General features: G+C 68.4%; 2 protein-coding genes across 2 annotated transcripts; both read right to left on the minus strand.

Moving 5' to 3' along the window:
* Positions 1 to 4,378: 4,378 nt before the first annotated feature.
* On the minus strand, positions 4,379 to 8,715 carry ZBTB22 (zinc finger and BTB domain containing 22). The gene is made up of 2 exons (XM_065654725.1): positions 8,657 to 8,715; positions 4,379 to 5,816 (listed from the first exon to the last, which is right to left on the minus strand). Exon 2 carries the CDS (start codon positions 5,804 to 5,806, stop codon positions 4,379 to 4,381), a length of 1,428 nt encoding a protein of 475 aa, XP_065510797.1. The 5' UTR covers positions 5,807 to 5,816; positions 8,657 to 8,715.
* A 180-nt stretch (positions 8,716 to 8,895) lies between these two features.
* DAXX (death domain associated protein) lies at positions 8,896 to 15,438 on the minus strand. Its single transcript, XM_065654726.1, has 9 exons — positions 15,303 to 15,438; positions 14,994 to 15,161; positions 13,992 to 14,251; positions 12,339 to 13,164; positions 11,471 to 11,652; positions 10,586 to 10,775; positions 10,064 to 10,496; positions 9,506 to 9,698; positions 8,896 to 9,056 (listed from the first exon to the last, which is right to left on the minus strand). Exons 1-9 carry the CDS (start codon positions 15,436 to 15,438, stop codon positions 8,997 to 8,999), a joined length of 2,448 nt encoding a protein of 815 aa, XP_065510798.1. The 3' UTR covers positions 8,896 to 8,996.
* Between the last annotated feature and the right edge of the window lie 2,877 nt (positions 15,439 to 18,315).

The raw sequence follows: 18,315 nt of genomic DNA on the forward strand, positions 1-18,315 counted from the left end.
GTGCAAGGGCTCCTCGTGCAAAGGCTCCTTGTGCAAAGGCTGCTCGTGCAAGGGCTCCTCGTGCAAAGGCTGCTCGTGCAAGGGGTTCTTGTGCAAGGGATCCTCGTGCAAAGGCTGCTCGTGCAAGGGCTCCTCGTGCAAAGGCTCCTTGTGCAAAGGCTGCTCGTGCAAGGGGTTCTTGTGCAAGGGATCCTCGTGCAAGGGCTGCTCGTGCAAGGGCTCCTCGTGCAAAGGCTGCTCGTGCAAGGGGTTCTTGTGCAAGGGCTCCTCGTGCAAGGGATTCTTATGCAAGGGCTCATGCAAAGGCTGCTCGTGCAAGGGGCTCTTGTGCGAGGGCTCCTCGTGTGACAGGAGCAAGGAGGCCTTGTGTGGGGGCTGCTTGTGTGGCGCGGCCGCGGGGGGGCTTGTGCAAGGGCTCCTTGTGCAAGAGGGGCAAGGAGGACTTGTGCAAGCGCCGCTCCTCGTGCAACGGATCCTTGTGCAGCAGTAGCGAGGGGACCTTGTACGAGGGCTCGTTGTGCAAGAGGAGCAGGGGAGCTCTCGTGCAAAGGCGCCTTGTGTGGCAGCTCCTCGTGCGACGGCCTCTCAGCCAAGGGGAGCAGGCGGCCTCGTGCAAACAGCTCGTCGTGCACCAGGACTGCGGGGGGGGAGCCTCGTGCGACAGCTGCTTGTGCGATGGGAACGAGGAGCTCGACGTGCAAAGGCTCCTCGTGCAAGGGGGGGGCAGGGAGGCCTCCTGCACCAGCTCCTCGTGCAACAAGCCCCGGTGGGGGCGGGGGGCACACACACGCGCCCCCCCGCCCCACCTTGTGCATCAGGATCACGGTGGCCTCGTGCGACGGGATCGGGGCGGCCTCGTGCAACAGCGCTTTGTGCTCCAGGACCTCGGGCATCACGTCCCTGTGCACCAGGACCCGCCCCCCCACCCCGCCCCCGTGCATCACCCCCCGTGCACCAGGACCTGCCCCTCGTGCACCAACCAGCTCCTCGTGCATCACCCACCCGCTTGCGCACCGAGCCCCGACCTCCTCGTGATCACGTCACCGAGCGGCGGCTCCTCGTGCGCCGCCCCCCCCACCCCCGTGCAAAGGGACCGGAACCTTCCTCGTGCATCCCCCTCCTCGTGCATTCACGCTCCCGCCTTCCTCGTGCACAGGGACCGGACTTTTCCTCGTGCATCACCTCCCTCCTCGTGCATCAGGACCGGAGCTCCCCGTGCGACGCCCCCCCCGTGCAACAGCCCCCCCACAACCCCCCCTTTTTTTTTTTTTTTTTTCTCTTGTGCATCATCTCGTCCATCGCCCCCCCAAGTCGTGCACCAGGAGCCGCAGGACACTCCCCCCCCCCCCTTTGCATGTCCAGCTCCGTCGTGCGCGGCCTCGCACCAGGATCCGCGTGTCACCGTGCACCGGGTGTCCCCAGGGTGTCCCCGGGGTGTCCCCGGGGTGTCCCCGTGCACCAGCGGCCTCTTGCACACGCGGGGCGGGGGGGGGGGGGGCCGCCCTGTGCACCAGCAGCCTCGTGCAACGTCACCGGGGTGTCCCCGCGTGCCTGGGGGTGTCCCCGTGCGATGTCACCGGGGTGTCCCCACACATTGTCCCTTGTCCCCCCCCCAACACGTGTCACCAGCCCCGGTGTCACCTGTGTCCCCCCCCCCCCCCCCCCGGACAAGGGGCACCGCGGGGGGCGCTTCGTGCATCAGCCGGGACCCCCCCAACCGGGACCCCCAGTGCATTGGGACCCCCCCCCCCATTGCACTGGGACCCCCCTCACCGGGACCCCCCCGCACCGGGACCCCCCCATTGCACCGGGACCCCCCCATTGCACCGGGATCCCCGTTCCCTGGGACACCCCCAACACACGGGGACCCCCCCCATTCACCACGACCCCCCCACTTTCAACTCCCCCCCCCCCCCCCCCCCAATACACCACGACCCCTCCGGCGCCCCCCAATGTACCGGCCCCCCCATTCACCCCCAACCCGAATGCACCGGGACCTTCCCCCCCCAGCCCCCATTTCGCAGCTCCCGATGCCCCCCCGGTGCCCCAACCCCGGTGCCCCCCCCCCCACACCCCTCAGTGCCTCCCCCGGTGCCCCCCCCCGGTGCCCCCCCCGGTGCCCTCCCCCCGGTGCAGCCCCCCCGGTGCCCCCCCCGGTGCCCCCCCCCCCCGGTGCCCCCCCCCGGTGCAGCCCCCCCGGTGCCCCCCCCCCGGTGCCCCCCCCGTTCCGGTGCCCCCGTCCCGGTGCAGCCCCGACAATCGCCCCCGCGGGCGGCCCCCGGGGGTCTGGGCTGGCTCCAAACCCCCCCCGGGCCCGCGGAGCCTTTAATAAACTCGGATGGTCTTGTAGACACGCCCACAGGGGGCGGGGCTTGGGAGGGTGGGGCTTCTGGGGGCGGGGCTTCCGGGGCTATAAGGGGCGGGGCGGGGGGGGGGGGATGTGGTCTTGGGGGTCCCGGGGGGCTTGGGGGTCCCCAGGGGATTTGGGGGTCCCCGGGCGGTTTGGGGGTCCCTGGGGGATTTGGGGGCTCCCGAGGGTTTGGGGTCCCGGAGAGGCTGGGGGTTCCCGGGGGGTTTGGGGATCCCCGGGGGGTTTGGGGGTCCCAGGGGTTTGGGGTCCTGGAGAGGCTGGGGTCCCCGGGGGGGTTTGGGGGTCCCCGGGGTTTGGGGGTCCCGGGGGTTTTTGGGGATCCCCGAGGGGTTTGGGGGTCCCCGGGGTTTGGGGGTCCCCGGGGGGCTGGAGGGTCCCCAGGGGGTTTGGGGGCTCCCGAGGGTTTGGGGTCCCGGAGAGGCTGGGGATCCCCGGGGGGTTTGGGGGTCCCAGGGGTTTAGGGGTCCCGGGGGTTTTTGGAGATGCCCGGGGGGTTTGGGGGTCCCGGGGGTTTGGGGGTCCCCGGGGGGTTTGGGGGTCCCAGGGGTTTTTGGGGGTCCCCGGGCGGTTTGGGGGTCCCTGGGGGATTTGGGGGCTCCCGAGGGTTTGGGGTCCCGGAGAGGCTGGGGGTTCCCGGGGGGTTTGGGGATCCCCGGGGGGTTTGGGGGTCCCAGGGGTTTGGGGTCCTGGAGAGGCTGGGGTCCCCGGGGGGGTTTGGGGGTCCCCGGGGTTTGGGGGTCCCGGGGGTTTTTGGGGATCCCCGAGGGGTTTGGGGGTCCCCGGGGTTTGGGGGTCCCCGGGGGGCTGGAGGGTCCCCAGGGGGTTTGGGGGCTCCCGAGGGTTTGGGGTCCTGGAGAGGCTGGGGGTCCCCGGGGGGGTTTGGGGGTCCCGGGGGTTTTTGGGGGTCCCCGGGGGGTTTGGGGGTCCCGGGGGTTTGGGGGTCCCGGGGGTTTTTGGGGATCCCGGGGGGGGTTTGGGGGTCTCGGGCGTTTTTGGGATCCCATGGGGGTTTGGGGGTCCCGGGTCCCCCCGTTCTCACCCACCAACCCCAGTGGCCCCCGCCCCAAGCCCCGCCCCTTTGCCCCTTTGCCCCGCCCCCTCTCCCCAAGCCCCGCCCCCCCCCCCGGCCCCGCCCCCATCAGGCCGACCCGGACCAGTGAATATTTATCGACGTTAAAAAAAGCCACAAAATCGACTCAAATTACAAAAAAAAAAAAAAAAAAAAAAAATAAAAAGGGGGGGGGGGCGAAAGGGACATTCCCCCCCAACCCCAGGAGTCCGGGCGGTGACACGGGTGGGGGGGGTGAGGGGGACACGGGGGGACACAGGGACAGTTCCCAGCGCAGCACCGACCACACACAACAGCAACGGGGGGCACACAGCGGGGGACCCGGAGGGGACACCGGGGGGCGAGTGTCTTTGGGGGGGGACCCAGGTGTCCGGGAGGGGCGGGGCCTGGGTGGCCAAATAGGGTGGGACCCCAACATCTGGGTGCGATGGGACCTCAGCGCCCAAATGTGACGGGAGCCGAGCATCAAACGTCGGGGGGAGGATCCAAGCATCAAGTATCCAGATGTGGTGGGACCCCCCCCCCCCCCCCCCAAAAATCAGGGTGTGATGAGCCCCAGTTGTCCGGGGGTGGGGGGACAGGGCCCACCTGTCCAGGTGGGGTGGGAGCTGGATGTCCAGATGTGGTGGGACGCGAACATCTGGGTGTAACGGGACTCAAGCACTGAACATCCAGATGTGCTGGGATCCCACATCTGGTGTAACGGGACCTCAGTGCCCAGATGTGCCGGGAGCCATGCACCAAACACCCAGATGTGCTGGGACCTCCACATCTGGTTATTGGGCCCTCAGTGCCCAGATGTGCTGGGACCCACGCACCAAACACCCAGCTGTGCCGGGACCCCCACATCTGGGCACGAGGAGCCCCTGTTTCTCCGGGGGGGGAAACAGAAGCCCCAACCATCCAACACCCAGCTGTGCCGGGACCCCCACATCTGGTTATTGGGCCCTCAGTGCCCAGATGTGCCGGGACCCACGCACCAAACACCCAGCTGTGCCGGGACCCCACATCTGGCCCCGCCCCCTCACCCCTCCCCCCCCCCAGCCCCTCCCCCCGCCCCCCCCCGCCCCCCAGTCGCCCCCCCCGCCCCCCCGGGGGGTCCCGGCTCCCCCGCCGCGGTGCCGCCGCTCGCAGTGGCCCTTGTGGCGCATGAAGCTGTCGCGCCACATGAACTTCTTGGCGCAGGCGTCGCAGGCGTAGGGCTTGAGCCCCGTGTGCGTCTTCATGTGCTCGGTCAGGTGGTGCTTCATCTTGAACTTCTTGCCGCACACGGGGCAGCCGAAGGGCCGCAGGTTCAGGTGCATGTTCACGTGCCGGTCGCGCATGCTCTTGTGCGAGAAGGCTTTGCCGCAGTGGCACATGAAGATCTTGTTGCCGTCGGGCGCCGAGCCCGCCAGCGGCACCGCGCCGTGCTCCACCGCGCCCGCCGGCGGCAGCACCAGCACCTGGTTGCCCTGCATGTCCATGGGGAGCAGCGGCCGCGGCGCCGCGAAGGCGCCGGGCTCCTCCAGCCCCTCGTAGGGCGACGGGAAATCCTCGGAGGACTCGCAGAAGTTCACCTGCTCCTCCAGTTTCTCGGGGGGGGGGGCGCACGAGGAGCCGCCGGCGCCGCGGGCCGGACCCTCCGCCGGGTCCTCGTCCTCCTCGCAGGTCAGCACCAGGTCCTCCTGCAGCCACTCCTGCTTCACGTACACCCACTGCTTCTGCGGGACGATGCTGGGCCGCACGTAGAGCGGGCGCCGGGCGGCGTCGCCGTCCTCATCCTCCGGCAGGTCCCCCCCGGCCTTCGCCGCCTCCTCGGGGGCCCCGCGGGGGGCGAACTTGGGGGGCTCGGGCCCCTCGGCCGCGTCGCGGGGGCTGAAGTAGCTGCTGCTGCTGGGGGACTGGTTGTCGCTGGTGCGGCTGGAGTGGGCGCGGAGCGACGAGGACGACGATCCTGCCGACGACGCCGACGACCCTGCCGACGACGCCGCCCCGCGTCCCTCCTTGAGCAGCTCGGTGCACTTGTCCACGATGTGCCACATCTGCAGGACGCTCCCCACCGTCAGGAAGTTGACGATCTCCCCCGGCGCCATGGAGAGCCGGCCCGTGTAAGCCGAGCCCAGCACGGTCTCGAAGGCGCCGGGGTCCATGACGCTGGGCAGCACGATGGTCGTCATGTTCTTGAGCAGCACCTGGTCGTGGAAGAAGGGCGAGGAGGCGGCCAGCACGGCGCGGTGCGCGCGGAACACGCGGCCCTGCACGTGGATGGACACGTCGCACAGCGTCCCCTCCACGCGCTGCCGGTTCAGCTTGGCCAGGAGGGCGCCGGGGATCTCGGGGAAATCCACGTGCACCAGCCCGGGGCCGCCGCTCGGGGCCTCCATGGCGGCCGCTCTGCGGAGACGGGGGACGCGGAGCTTGACCTGCGCCTCGGCCGCGACCTGGACCCTGACCTTGACCCCGGCCTTGACCCCGGATGCGACCTGGACCCTGACCTTGACCCCGGCCTTGACCCCGGCCGCGACCTGGACCCTGACCTTGACCCCGGCCTTGACCCCGGATGCGACCTGGACCCCGGCCTTGACCCCGGCCTTGACCTGGACCCTGACCTTGACCCCGGCCTTGACCCCAGACGCGACCTGGACCCTGACCTTGACCCCGGCCGCGAGCTGGACCCTGACCTTGACCCCGGCCGTGACCCCGGCCGCGACCTGGACCCTGATCTTGACCCCGGCCGCGACCTGGACCCTGACCTTGACCCCGGCCTTGACCCCGGCCTTGACCCCGGCCACGACCTGGACCCTGACCTTGACCCCGGCCTTGACCTGGACCCTGACCTTGACCCCGGCCTTGATCTTGACCCCCAAGTTCTGACCCGAACTGGCACCAAACCCCTGAGTTCTGACCCAGAGTGGCCCCAAACCAGCGGGTTCTGACCCAAACCGGCACCAGAACCCTTAATTTTGACCCAAACTGAACACCGAATGGGCGCCAAAACAGCGGGTTCTGACCTGAAATGGCACCAAAACCCCAAGTTCCGACCTAAAGTGTCACCAAACCCCTTAATTCTGACCCAAAGTGGCACCAAAACCCCGAGTTCTGACCCAAAGTGGCTCCAAAACCCCAAGTTCTGACCCAAAGTGGCTCCAAAACCCTGGGTTCTAACCCAGAGTGGCTCTAAAACCCCCGAGTTCTGACCCAAACTGGCACCAAAACCCCCGAGTTCTGAAATGAACTGATTCCAAACCCTTTAATTCTGACCCAAAGTGGCTCTAAGCCCCTTAATTCTGACCCAAAGTGGCCCCAAAACCCCCAAGTTCTGACCCAAAATGGCACCAAAACCCTTAATTCTGAACCCAAACTGGCACCAAAACCCTGAGTTCTGACCCAAAGTGGCTCCAAAACCCCAAGTTCTGACCCAAACTGGCCCAAAACCAGCGGGTTCCGACCCGAAGTGGCTCCAAACCCCTTCATTCTGCCCCAAAGCGGCTCTAAAACCTCCGAGTTCTGCCCCGAACCCCCGAGTTCTGCCCCGAACCGGCCCCGAATCCCTCAGCTCTGCCCCCCCACCAAACCCCTTCAAATCTGCCCCAAAACCTCCTTAATCTGCTCCCAAACCCAGCACCACCCCCAGCCCCTATATAGCCCCTATAGCCCCCACGGCCCCTATAGCCCCCATAGCCCCTATAGCCCCCACGGCCCCTATAGCCCCCATAGCCCCTATAGACCCAACGGCCCCTATAGCCCCCACGGCCCCTATAGCCCCCATAGCCCCTATAGACCCCACAGCCCCTATAGCCCCCATGGCCCCTATAGCCCCCATAGCCCCTATAGACCCCATGGCCCCTATAGCCCCCATGGCCCCTATAGACCCCACAGCCCCTATAGCCCCCACGGCCCCTATAGACCCCATGGCCCCTATAGCCCCCATGGCCCCTATAGACCCCACGGCCCCTATAGCCCCCACGGCCCCTATAGCCCCCATAGCCCCTATAGCCCCCACAGCCCCTATAGACCCCACAGCCCCTAGAGCCCCCATGGCCCCTATAGACCCCACAGCCCCTATAGACCCCACAGCCCCTAGAGCCCCCATGGCCCCTATAGATCCCACAGCCCCTATAGCCCCCATGGCCCCTATAGACCCCGCGGCCCCTATAGACCCCATGGCCCCTATAGACCCCATAGCCCCTATAGACCCCACAGCCCCTATAGCCCCCACGGCCCCTATAGACCCCATGGCCCCTATAGCCCCCATAGCCCTCACGGCCCCTATAGCCCCCATAGCCCCTATAGACCCCATGGCCCCTATAGCCCCCATAGCCCCTATAGCCCCCATACCACACTCCCTGTAGCCCCCGTACCCCTGGTCCCTATAGCCCCAGCGCCTATAGCCTCCCCTCACCCCTATAGCCCCTATACCCCCCCGACAGTGCCAGGTGCTGCAGCCTCAGGCCCCATAGACTCTTCTATACCCCCAGTCCCTATAGGCCAGACCCCTACACACTCCCCTATAGCTCTTATACCCCTGTGCCTATAGCTCCCGCCCCTACAGACTCCCCTCAACACCCGCTATAGCACCAGCCCCTATAGCCCCCCCACCCCGGGCACCTACAGCCCTTCCAGAGCCCCTACACACCCCCCTATAGCTTTTCTACCCTGATCTCTACACCATTGGACCCCTATAGGCTCCTCCATACCGCCCGCCCCTACAGCCCCCACACCGCGGCCCCTATGGACTCCGCTACACCCACCATGCACCCCCTTACGGCCCCCAAACCCCCTATAGCCCCCACATACCTTCCCGAGCCCAGCCCCTATAGGCTCCCCTATACACCCCCTATAGCGCCGGCCCCTATAGGCTCCCCTATACACCCCCTATAGCGCCGGCCCCTGCACGCCCCTATAGGCTCCCCTATACACCCCCTATAGCGCCGGCCCCTATAGGCTCCCCTATACACCCCGTATAGCGCCGGCCCCTATAGGCTCCCCTATGCACCCCCTATAGCGCCGGCCCCTATAGGCTCCCCTATACACCCCGTATAGCGCCGGCCCCTATAGGCTCCCCTATACACCCCCTATAGCGCCGGCCCCTATAGGCTCCCGTACGGCCCCCGTGCCCCCATGAGCTCCCTGCGCTCCCCCTATGGCCGCCACCCCCCCCACCCCTATAGCCCCTATAGGTTCCCCACCCCCCCCGCCCCCCCGGCCCCGCCCCCGCCCCGCCCCCCGCTCACCCGCTCCGGGCTCAGCGCGCCGCCGCCATCTTGGGCTCCCCGCGAGGCCACGCCCCCGGCCACGCCCTCCTTGGCCACGCCCCCCCCCGGGCCCCCGCCCTCCCCGGCCCCGCCCCCTCCCGCCTTCAAAGCGCCGCGTCCCCCGAGGCCCCGCCCCCTGATCGGCCCCGCCCCTCCGAGTCACTATCGCTCCGCCCCCTTGAGGCCCCGCCCACCCCGAGGCTCTTAAAGGCACCGCGGTAAGAAAAACGGGGTTTATTGGGTGTGGGCGGGGCCGAGCGGAGGGAGTGGGCGGGGCCAGCCCGAAAAGGGGGCGTGGCCGCCCGGCAAGGGGGCGGGGTCAGTCCGAGTCCGACAGCACGATGATCTCCTCCGGGTCGCACTGGGTCGCCACGCTGGTCTGGGGGGGGACACGGGGGGGTCCCCAAAGCCCGGGGGGGGTCACGTGGGGTGAGACCCCCCAAAACCCCCCGGGGACACAACAGGGACCCCCCCCCAGCTGGACAGGGACCCCCCAAAACCACCCGGGGAGACAACAGGGACCCCCCCCAAAACACAGGGACCCCCCCAGAGCAGGACATGGACCCCCCCAGGGCATTTTAGGGACTCCCAGGGCAGGGGGCCCCCCCAACAAGACAAGGGTCCCCCCCAGAGCAGGACAGGGACCCCCCAGGACCCTCTCAGAAGTACAGGGACCCCCCCCAGAGACCCCCCCCCAACCACAGGCAGCCCCACGACCAGGACAGGGACCCCCCCGATGAACCCCCTGGGGCATTTTAGGGCCCCCCAGACCCCCCCAGCAGTACTGGGACCCCCCCCCCCCAGAGACCCCCCCGGGTGCCCCCTCACCTTGCAGACCTTGGGGGCCGGGGGGGGGCTGCCCGGGGGGGGGTCCCGGGGGGGGCTCCCCTGGGAGCTGCTCACCAGGTCCCTCCCGGGGGAGTCGGCCCGGGTGGAATCGGGGAGGGGGCTGCGGGGGGGGAGGGGGCTCAGCCCCCCGGGCCCCCCCCCCGGCTGCTGCTCCTCCAAGCCCAGGGGGGGGCTGGGGGCGAACACCCCAAATTACTGCCCCTCCCGGCCCCCATTGACCCCCCATGACCACGTTACCCCCACCCCAGGACCCCCCAACTCCCCGCCCCGACCCCATTTTACCCCCCCCCACCCAAATCCTGCCCCCCCGGCCCCTATTACCCCCCCCCGACCCCATTACCCTCCCAGGATCCCCCCACGGCCCCCCAGACCTCATTCCCCCCCCCCAGGACCCCATTTATCCCCATGACCACATTACCCCCCCCAACCCATTTAGCACCCCCAGGATCGCCAACTCCCCCCACCGGACTCCTCATCCCGCCCCCAGCCCCCATTCCCCCCCCAGGACCCCGTGACCCCCCCCAACCCCCCCCGTACCTGCCCCCCCGTGGGGGGTCCAGGCAGCTCCGTTTCCGGGGGGGGGTCTCGGTGCCCCCGTTCAAACTGGTGGAGCTGATGCCCCCCCCCTCCCCTCCTCCCCCCCCGGCCCCCCCGTTCTCCAAGGGCTGCGGGTTGTCCGGGGGGGTCAGGGGGCGCTTCCCTTTGTGGGGGGGGACACCCCAAAGCGGGGGGACCCCCCCGCCCCCCCCCTCCGTGTCGCACTGCGGGTGGAGCCGGGAGCAGGCGGGGGGGGGCGGGGGGGGCTCGGAGGGCTGCGGGGAGGGGGGGGCGGTTTTGGGGGGGCTGGGGAGGGGCGGGGGGGTCTCCACGGGACACGTCTCGATCTCCAGCACGAAGAGCTCGGGCGGCTCCTTCCTCCCCTTCTCCTCCTCCTCCTCCTCCGCGGGGGGGGGCGGGGACCACGCGGCACCTTTGGACGGGGTGGGGGACACACACATTGGGGGGGTGAGGGGCGGGGGACCCCCCCGCGTGCCACCCCCGCGTCAGCCGGTCACCCACCCTGCGCGGCGGCTCCGCGGCCTTCGGCCCCGCGCTGCTCCCGGGCCTCCTCCTCCTCCTCCTCCTGCTCCTCGTCCTCGTCCTCCTCCTCGTCCTCCTCGTCTTCGTCCTCGTCCTGTTCCTCATCATCTTCCTCCGACTCTTCGTCTTCCTCCTCCTCCTGCTGCTTCCCCGACGCCTCCGCCGTCCTCTGCGGGATGAAAGCAGCTTCGTCCTTGAACTTGACCTGCGCCTCAGCCTTGACCTGGACCCTGATCTTGACCCAGACCTTGACCTGGGCCTTGATCTTGACCTCAGCCTTGACCTGGACCCGGGTCTTGACCTTGGCCTTAACCTGGACCTGGGTCTTGACCTGGACCCTGATCTTGACCCAGGCCTGGACTTGGACCTTGACCTTGACTTGGGCCCTGACCTTGGCCTGGAGCTTGACCTGGACCCTGATCTTGACCCAGGCCTGGACTTGGACCTTGACCTTGACTTGGGCCCTGACCTTGGCCTGGAGCTTGACCTGGACCCTGATCTTGACCCAGGCCTTGATCTTGACCTTGGCCTTAACCTGGACCTGGGTCTTGACCTGGACCCTGATCTTGACCCAGACCTTGACCTGGACCTTGAACTTGACCTTGGCCTTAACCTGGACCTGGGTCTTGACCTGGACCCTGATCTTGACCCAGACCTTGACCTGGACCTTGAACTTGACCTTGGCCTTAACCTGGACCCAGGTCTTGACCTGGACCCTGATCTTGACCCAGGCCTGGACTTGGGCCTTGATCTTGACCTGGACCTGGAGCTTGACCTGGACCCTGATCTTGACCCAGGCCTGGACTTGGGCCTTGCCCCCGCCCCGGCCCCCTCCCCGGCCCGTGTCCCGGTGTCCCCGCTCACCGGGGGGGTCCCGGGGGGTCCCCTCTGCCGCGCCCCCCGCCGCCGCCCCCGCTCCTCCTCCTCGCTCTCGTCCTGCAGCTGCGCGAAATGCGCGATGACGCCGTCCAGGCGCGTCAGGGCCACCCAGCGGTTCCGGCGCAGCCGCTTGGCCAGGACGGGGTCGCCCAGGGCGGGGTCGGTCCCTGCGGGGACACGGGGACATTGGGGACACGGGGGACACGGGGGGCGAAGGGGGACGGGGGGGGAAGGGGGACATGGGGGGTGAGGGGGACATGGGGGGTGAGGGGGACATGGGGGGTGGCAGCGGCACCAACCCCCCTGAGATGGTGCCACTAGTCCCACCAGTTCCCCATGAGCTCCAGCACCCACCATGGGCTCCACCACCCCCCCATGGGCTCCACCACCCATTTCTCAGCCCCATCGCCCTACCATGGATTCCATCGCCACCCCATGGATTCCGCCACCACCCCATGGGCTCCATCACCGCCCTGTGAGCTCCACCACCCCATGGGCTCCACCACCCCGCCACGGGCTCCATCACCACCCCGTGAGCTCCAGCACCCACCATGGGCTCCACTACCACCCCACGGGCTCCATCACCACCCCATGGGCTCCATCACCACCCCATGGGCTCCAGCACCCATTTCTCAGCCCCATCGCCCTACCATGGATTCCATCACCACCCCATGGATTCCACCACCACCCCGTGGGCTCCACCACCACCCCGTGGGCTCCACCACCACCCCACGGGCTCCACCACCACCCCATAGATTCCAACACCACCCCATAGATTCCACCACCACCCCACGGGCTCCACCACCCCCCCGCAGGCTCCACCACCCCCCTGCGGGCTCCACCACCCCCTCACCCGGCCGATACTGGTCTGTGAGGTGGCTGCCGAAGTTGTAGACCAGGTCGAGGTGCCTGCGCTCCTGCAGGCGGTTCCCCACCTCGCGGAAGGCGTCCTGCGCCATGCTCTCCATCTGCCGCGGCGCCAGCCCCAGCCCGTGCCGCGCGCTGGCCTTCTGGATCACCTTGAGGATGTCGCCGTAGTCGGGGAAGGCGTCGGGGCGGTTGATGAAGCGCTCGATGCGCCGGTTCACCTCGGGGTAGCGGGTGCCGCGGTAGTGGATGCGCTGCTCGATGACGCGGCCGGTCAGGCTGCTGCAGCGCTTGAGCTGGCACAGCCGCTCGAAGATGCGCATCATCTTGCGCTTGAGCCGGCTCTCCTGCAGGTACGTGGAGTCCGCGCTGTCCAGCTCGGCCAGGTCCAGCTCGCGCTCCTGCAGCCGCCGGATCTCGCCCGTGTAGACGCGGAGCAGGTTCTCCAGGTAGCGGATCTGGCGCTTGGAGCCGCCGGGGGGGCGCGGGGAGGACGAGGCGGCGGCGGCGGCGCTCGGGGGGGACGCCGGCGGCTGCGGGGACGCCGGGGGGCGCGGGGAGGCCGGCGAGGAGGGGGCGGCGAGCAGCGGGACCTTGCGGCGCAGCGTGTGGGCCTTGAGCACGGTGCACAGCTCGTTGATGTAGACGTAGACCTTGTTGCGGCGCGCGCGCACGCGGCTCAGGCAGCGGCTCAGGATGTTGCGGAATTCGGCCGAGGCCAGAAAGTCGGGGGCGGCTTTTTGGTGGCGGCCCGAGAGGAACGGGACGACCTCGGGGTGCTCCTCGGTCAGGCGGGCGCAGAGGTCCAGGAACTGCGGGGACAGCGGTCAGGGGGACGGGGACAGTGGGGGGACGGGACATCGGGGGGGAATGGGGACATCGGGGGGGAATGGGGACACTGGGGGGGAATGGGGACACTGGGGGGGAATGGGGACACTGGGGGGAATGGGACATCGGGGGGGACAGGGACACTGCGGGGGGAATGGGGACATTGCGGGGGACGGGGACACTGGGGGAGGACGGGACACTGGGGAGGAATGGGGACATCAGGGGGGGGAATGGGGACATGGGGGACACGGGGGGAGGATGGGACACTGGGGGGGAATGGGGACATCACGGGGGGACAGGACATTGGGGGGGAATGGGGACATGGGGGGGAATAGGGACATCGGGGGGGGAATAGGGACATTGCGGGGGACGGGGACATGGGGGGGAATGGGACACTGGGGGAGGACGGGACACTGGGGGGGAATGAGGACATCACGGGGGGACGGGACATCGCGGGGGATGGCGACATCGGGGGGGACGGGGACACTGCGGGGGGAATGGGGACATGGGGGGGAATGGGACACTGGGGGGGAATGGGGACATCGGGGGGGGGACGGGACACTGGGGGGGAATAGGGACATGGTGGGGGGACGGGACATGGCGGGGGAATGGGGACACTGGGGGGACCCCCCGAGTGACCCCCCACCGTGACCCCCGCCCCAGTGACCCCCAAATGACCCCCCCCCAGTGCCCCCCAAGTGACCCCCAAGTGCCCCCCAAGTGCACGCCCCAGTGACCCCCCCACAGTGACCCCCAAGTGCCCGCCCCACAGTGACCCCCCCAGTGACCCCCCCACAGTGACCCCCCCCACCTCTCCGAACAGCCGCTCGTTCTCCGCCCGGTAGCCGCCCCCCCCTCGCCCCACACTTTGGGGGGTCCCGGGGCTGCCGGGGGGGGCGGAGGGGCCGGGGGGGTCCCCAGGGGGCGGGGGGGGCGGGGGGGTCCCCTCATCGTCCTCGTCCAGCACGATGACGCCGCTGGGGGGGGCGGGGCGGCCATGGCCCGCTTGGGGGTTCAGGGGCGCGGGGACATCACAGAGTTTGGGGGACCCCCCCCCCCAAGCGGTGGTTCCTGAGGGAGAGACACGGGGGGGGTCAGCACCCCGGAAATCACCCGACCCCCCCGCGCTCTGCGCCCCAAAAACGTGGACTCCAAACTCCCTGCACCCCAACACTCAACCCCCAATATTCACTGTGAACTGCCCCCCCCAATATTCACCGTGAACTCAACCCCCCCCCCAAATATTCACTGTGAACTCAACCCCCCCAATATTCACCGTTAACTCCCCCCCTGCACCCCAATATTCACCATGAACTCACCCCCCCCCAAAAATTCACTGTGAACTCACCCCCTCCCAACACTGTGAACTCACCCCCCCCAAATATTCACTGTGAACTCACCCCCCCAATATTCACCATGAACTCAGCCCCCCCCCAATATTCACCATGAACTGCCCCCCCAATACTGTGAACTCCCCCCCCCCCAATATTCACTGTGAACTCAACCCCCCCTGCACCCCAATATTCACCATGAACTCACCCCCCCCAAATATTCACTGTGAACTCAACGCCCCCCCAATATTCACCATAAACTCACCCCCCCCCCCCAATATTCACCATGAACTGCCCCCCCAATACTGTGAACTCCCCCCCCCCAATATTCACCGTGAACTCAACCCCCCCCCAATACTGTGAGCTCAGCCCCCCCAAATATTCAGCGGGAACCGCCCCCCCAACACTGTGAACTCCCCCCCCAATACCCACCATGACCCCCCCGCCCCCCCCGCGCCCCCCGCCCCGCCCCCGCTGCTCACCCGCCTCCGGCCGCTCCTCGCGCCGCCGCCGCCGCCGCCCGGCGCCGCCGCGCACTGCGCAGGACCGGAAGTGCCCGCCGGTGTCGCCGGGGCAGCGGGCGCCGCCATGATGCCGTACAAGGCGGTTGGCGAGGCGCGGGGCGGGGGGGGTGCGAAGAAGCGGGACCGCTCAACCAATCAACGCGCCGCCTCACATCCGGGGCAGCGCCGCCATGTTGGCGGGAGGCGGCGCGGCCGGTGACGGTGCCTCCCCCCCCCCCCACCCCGCCCCCCCCGACCCGGCGTTTTGCGGCCACACAACGGCCCCGCTCCCCGCGCACACCCCGGAGGGGCGGGCGGCGAAGCGGGAAGGGGCGGGGGGGCGAGGCCGGAGCCGGGCCCGGTGCCGCTGCTTCAGCGCCGGGAGGTGCGAGCGGCGACCGGGCGGGGAGGCCGCGCTGCGCATGCGCGGGCAAGATGGCGGCGGGGGGGGCAGTGCTACGGCGGCCGGGAGGGGCCGCGGCGGGTCCGCGCATGCGCAGCGCGCCCCCGGGCGGGCCGGCGGACCCGCCGCCGCGATCGCGCCAACGCCGGGGGGTTGGCGGGGAATAATGGACAGTAATGAGCGGTAGTTAACAGTGCGGTGATTAAAACAAGGCGGCAGGGGTGGGATCCGGCGATTCAGTGAGAAAAACGTTAAAAAAAATGAAAGAAAAAACGGCCCCCCGCGCATGCGCAGCCACCGCCCCGCCGGAAGTGGCGCGGCGCGAGCGGAAGCGGCCCCCGCGACGGCGCCGCCATTTTCCGTACAAGGCGCAGCGGAGCCTCAGCCTCGTGAACGCCGCCATTTAACAAGAACCACGTGACCGCCGTCAGCCAATAGCGTGAGCTTTATTACAAAATCCATTCAAATGGAGAAAACGGGTCCAATGGGAAGGGGCGGGGCGAGGCGGCTACTTCCCATTGGCCCGGGCTGCGCCAATCACACACTCGTTGACCTGGGCGGGGAGAGAGGGGGGCGGAGCTTTGGACACCCCAAAACCCACCCCCACCCCCCACCGAACCCCAAAACCAACTTAACCCCCATAAACTCCCCCTGCACAAATCCCCCCAAAACCCACCCGACCCCCCCACCCCCCAACTCAACCCCCCCCCCCCCCCGGACACCCCAAACCCCCCCGGACACCCCAAACCCCCCAGACACCCCCAAACCCCCCCGGACACCCCAAATCCTCCAGAGACCCCCAAACCCCCCCAACCCCCCAGACACCCCCAGACACCCCAAACCCCCGGACACCCCCAAATTCCCCAGACACCCCCAAACCCCCCCAGACACCCCCAAACCCCCCCGGACACCCCAAACCCCCAGACACCCCAAACCCCCCCAGACACCCCCAAACCCCCCCGGACACCCCAAACCCCCCAGACACCCCAAACCCCCCAGACACCCCCAAACCCCCAGACACCCCAAACCCCCCCAGACACCCCAAACCCCCCAGACACCCTAAATCCCCCCACAACCCCCCGGACACCCCAAATCCCCAGACACCCCAAACCCCCGGACACCCCCAAACCCCAGACACCCCAAACCCCCCCAGACACCCCAAACCCCCCAGACACCCCAAACCCCAGACACCCCAAACCCCCCCAGACACCCCCAAACCCCCCCGGACACCCCAAGTCCCCCCAGACACCCCAAACCCCCCCGGACACCCCCAAACCCCCCAGACACCCCAAACCCCCAGACACCCCAAACCCCCCTGGACACCCCAAACCCCCCCGGACACCCCCAAACCCCCCAGACACCCCCAAACCCCCCCGGACACCCCCAAACCCCCCAGACACCCTAAATCCCCCCACAACCCCCCGGACACCCCAAATCCCCAGACACCCCAACCCCCCCCAGACCCCCCCAGACACCCCCAAACCCCCAGACACCCCAAAGCCCCCCGGACACCCCCAAACCCCCCAGACACCCCAAACCCCCGGACACCCCCAAACCCCCCAGACACCCCAAACCCCCAGACACCCCAAACCCCCGGACACCCCCAAACCCCCCCGGACACCCCAAGACCCCCAGACACCCCAACCCCTCCCAGACCCCCCCAGACACCCCCAAACCCCCCAGACACCCCAAACCCCCCAGACACCCCAAACCCCCCAGACACCCCAATTCCCCCCGACACCCCAACCCCCCCCCATCCCCACCTTGTTTCCAAAACGCAGCGAACTCAGCGACTCAATTACGGGACCAATTTGGGGGTTCGGAGGGGGGGGGTCCCCCAAAACTCCCCCACGAACCCCAGAACCCCCTGCCCCCAAACCCCCCCCCCGTTTTTCTGGCGGCCCCAACGCCCGACGCCCCTTCCCGTGAAGGATTTTTCCCTGATATCCAACCCGAACCTCCCCGGGGCCGTTTCCTCCTGTCCCGTCGCTGGGAAAGGGGGAGGAACAGCCCCAGAAAAATGGCCCCAAAATCACCCCAGGGGAAAATGGTCCCAAAAATCAGCCCAGGGAAAAATGGCCCCAAAAATCAGCCCAGGGAAAAATGGCCCCAAAATCAGCCCAGAGAAAAATGGCCCCAAAATCACCCCAGGGAAAAATGGCCCCAAAATCACCCCAGGGGAAAATGGCCCCAAAAATCACCCCTTGGGAAAATGGCCCCAAATCAGCCCAGGGAAAAACGGCCCCAAAAATCAGCCCAGGGAAAAATGGCCCCAAAAATCAGCCCAGGGATCAAAGTGGCCCCAAAATCCCCTCAGGGCCCAAATGGCCCCAAATCCCCTCGTGGCCCAAACGTCACCCACGCCACCGCGGCCACAGGGTCCCGGTGCTGGCCCGTGGTCACCCCGCTGTCCCCAGGCCCCCGGCCCCTTTTCGCTGCTCCAGCAGCTCGTTCCCAAGGGGTTCAGGGGACCCAGGCGTCCGGGAGGGGACCCAGGCGTCCGGGAGGGGACCCTCCCCAAGGGGTGCAGGGGACCCAGGCGTCCGGGGGGAGTCACGAAGGAGGCGGGATTTGTGGGGGGGTCAGACGCGAAGCTTTTATGGGGGTCGGGGACAATAAAAGCTGCTGTGACCCCCCCTCCCCCCGAGGAACCCAGGAGTCCGGGGGTCACGCAGGGGTCACGCAGGGGTCACGCAGGGGTCATGCAGGGGTCATGCGGGGGTCACGCAGCATCACGTGGGGTCATGCAGCATCACACAGGGGTCACGCAGGGGTCATGTTGGGTCACGTGGGGTCACGCAGGGGTCACGCAGCATCACGCAGGGGTCACGCAGGGGTCACGTTGGGTCACGTGGGGTCACGTAGGGGTCACGCAGGGGTCAAGCAGCATTACGCAGG

The sequence above is a fragment of the Caloenas nicobarica genome, chromosome 35 (genome assembly GCF_036013445.1).
Source record: "Caloenas nicobarica isolate bCalNic1 chromosome 35, bCalNic1.hap1, whole genome shotgun sequence".
Lineage (NCBI taxonomy): Eukaryota > Metazoa > Chordata > Aves > Columbiformes > Columbidae > Caloenas > Caloenas nicobarica.

Coding starts and splice junctions, on each gene's coding strand:
- ZBTB22 (XM_065654725.1), bottom strand. CDS start 5,806: ATGGAGGCCCCGAGCGGCGGCCCCGGGCTGGTGCACGTGGATTTCCCC.
- DAXX (XM_065654726.1), bottom strand. CDS start 15,438: ATGCGCAGCGCGGCCTCCCCGCCCGGTCGCCGCTCGCACCTCCCGGCG. Junction 13,165..13,991: donor ACGAGCGGCTGTTCGGAGAG/GTGGGGGGGGTC, acceptor CTGTCCCCGCAG/TTCCTGGACCTCTGCGCCCG. Junction 9,057..9,505: donor CGGCCCCCAAGGTCTGCAAG/GTGAGGGGGCAC, acceptor GTCCCCCCCCAG/ACCAGCGTGGCGACCCAGTG.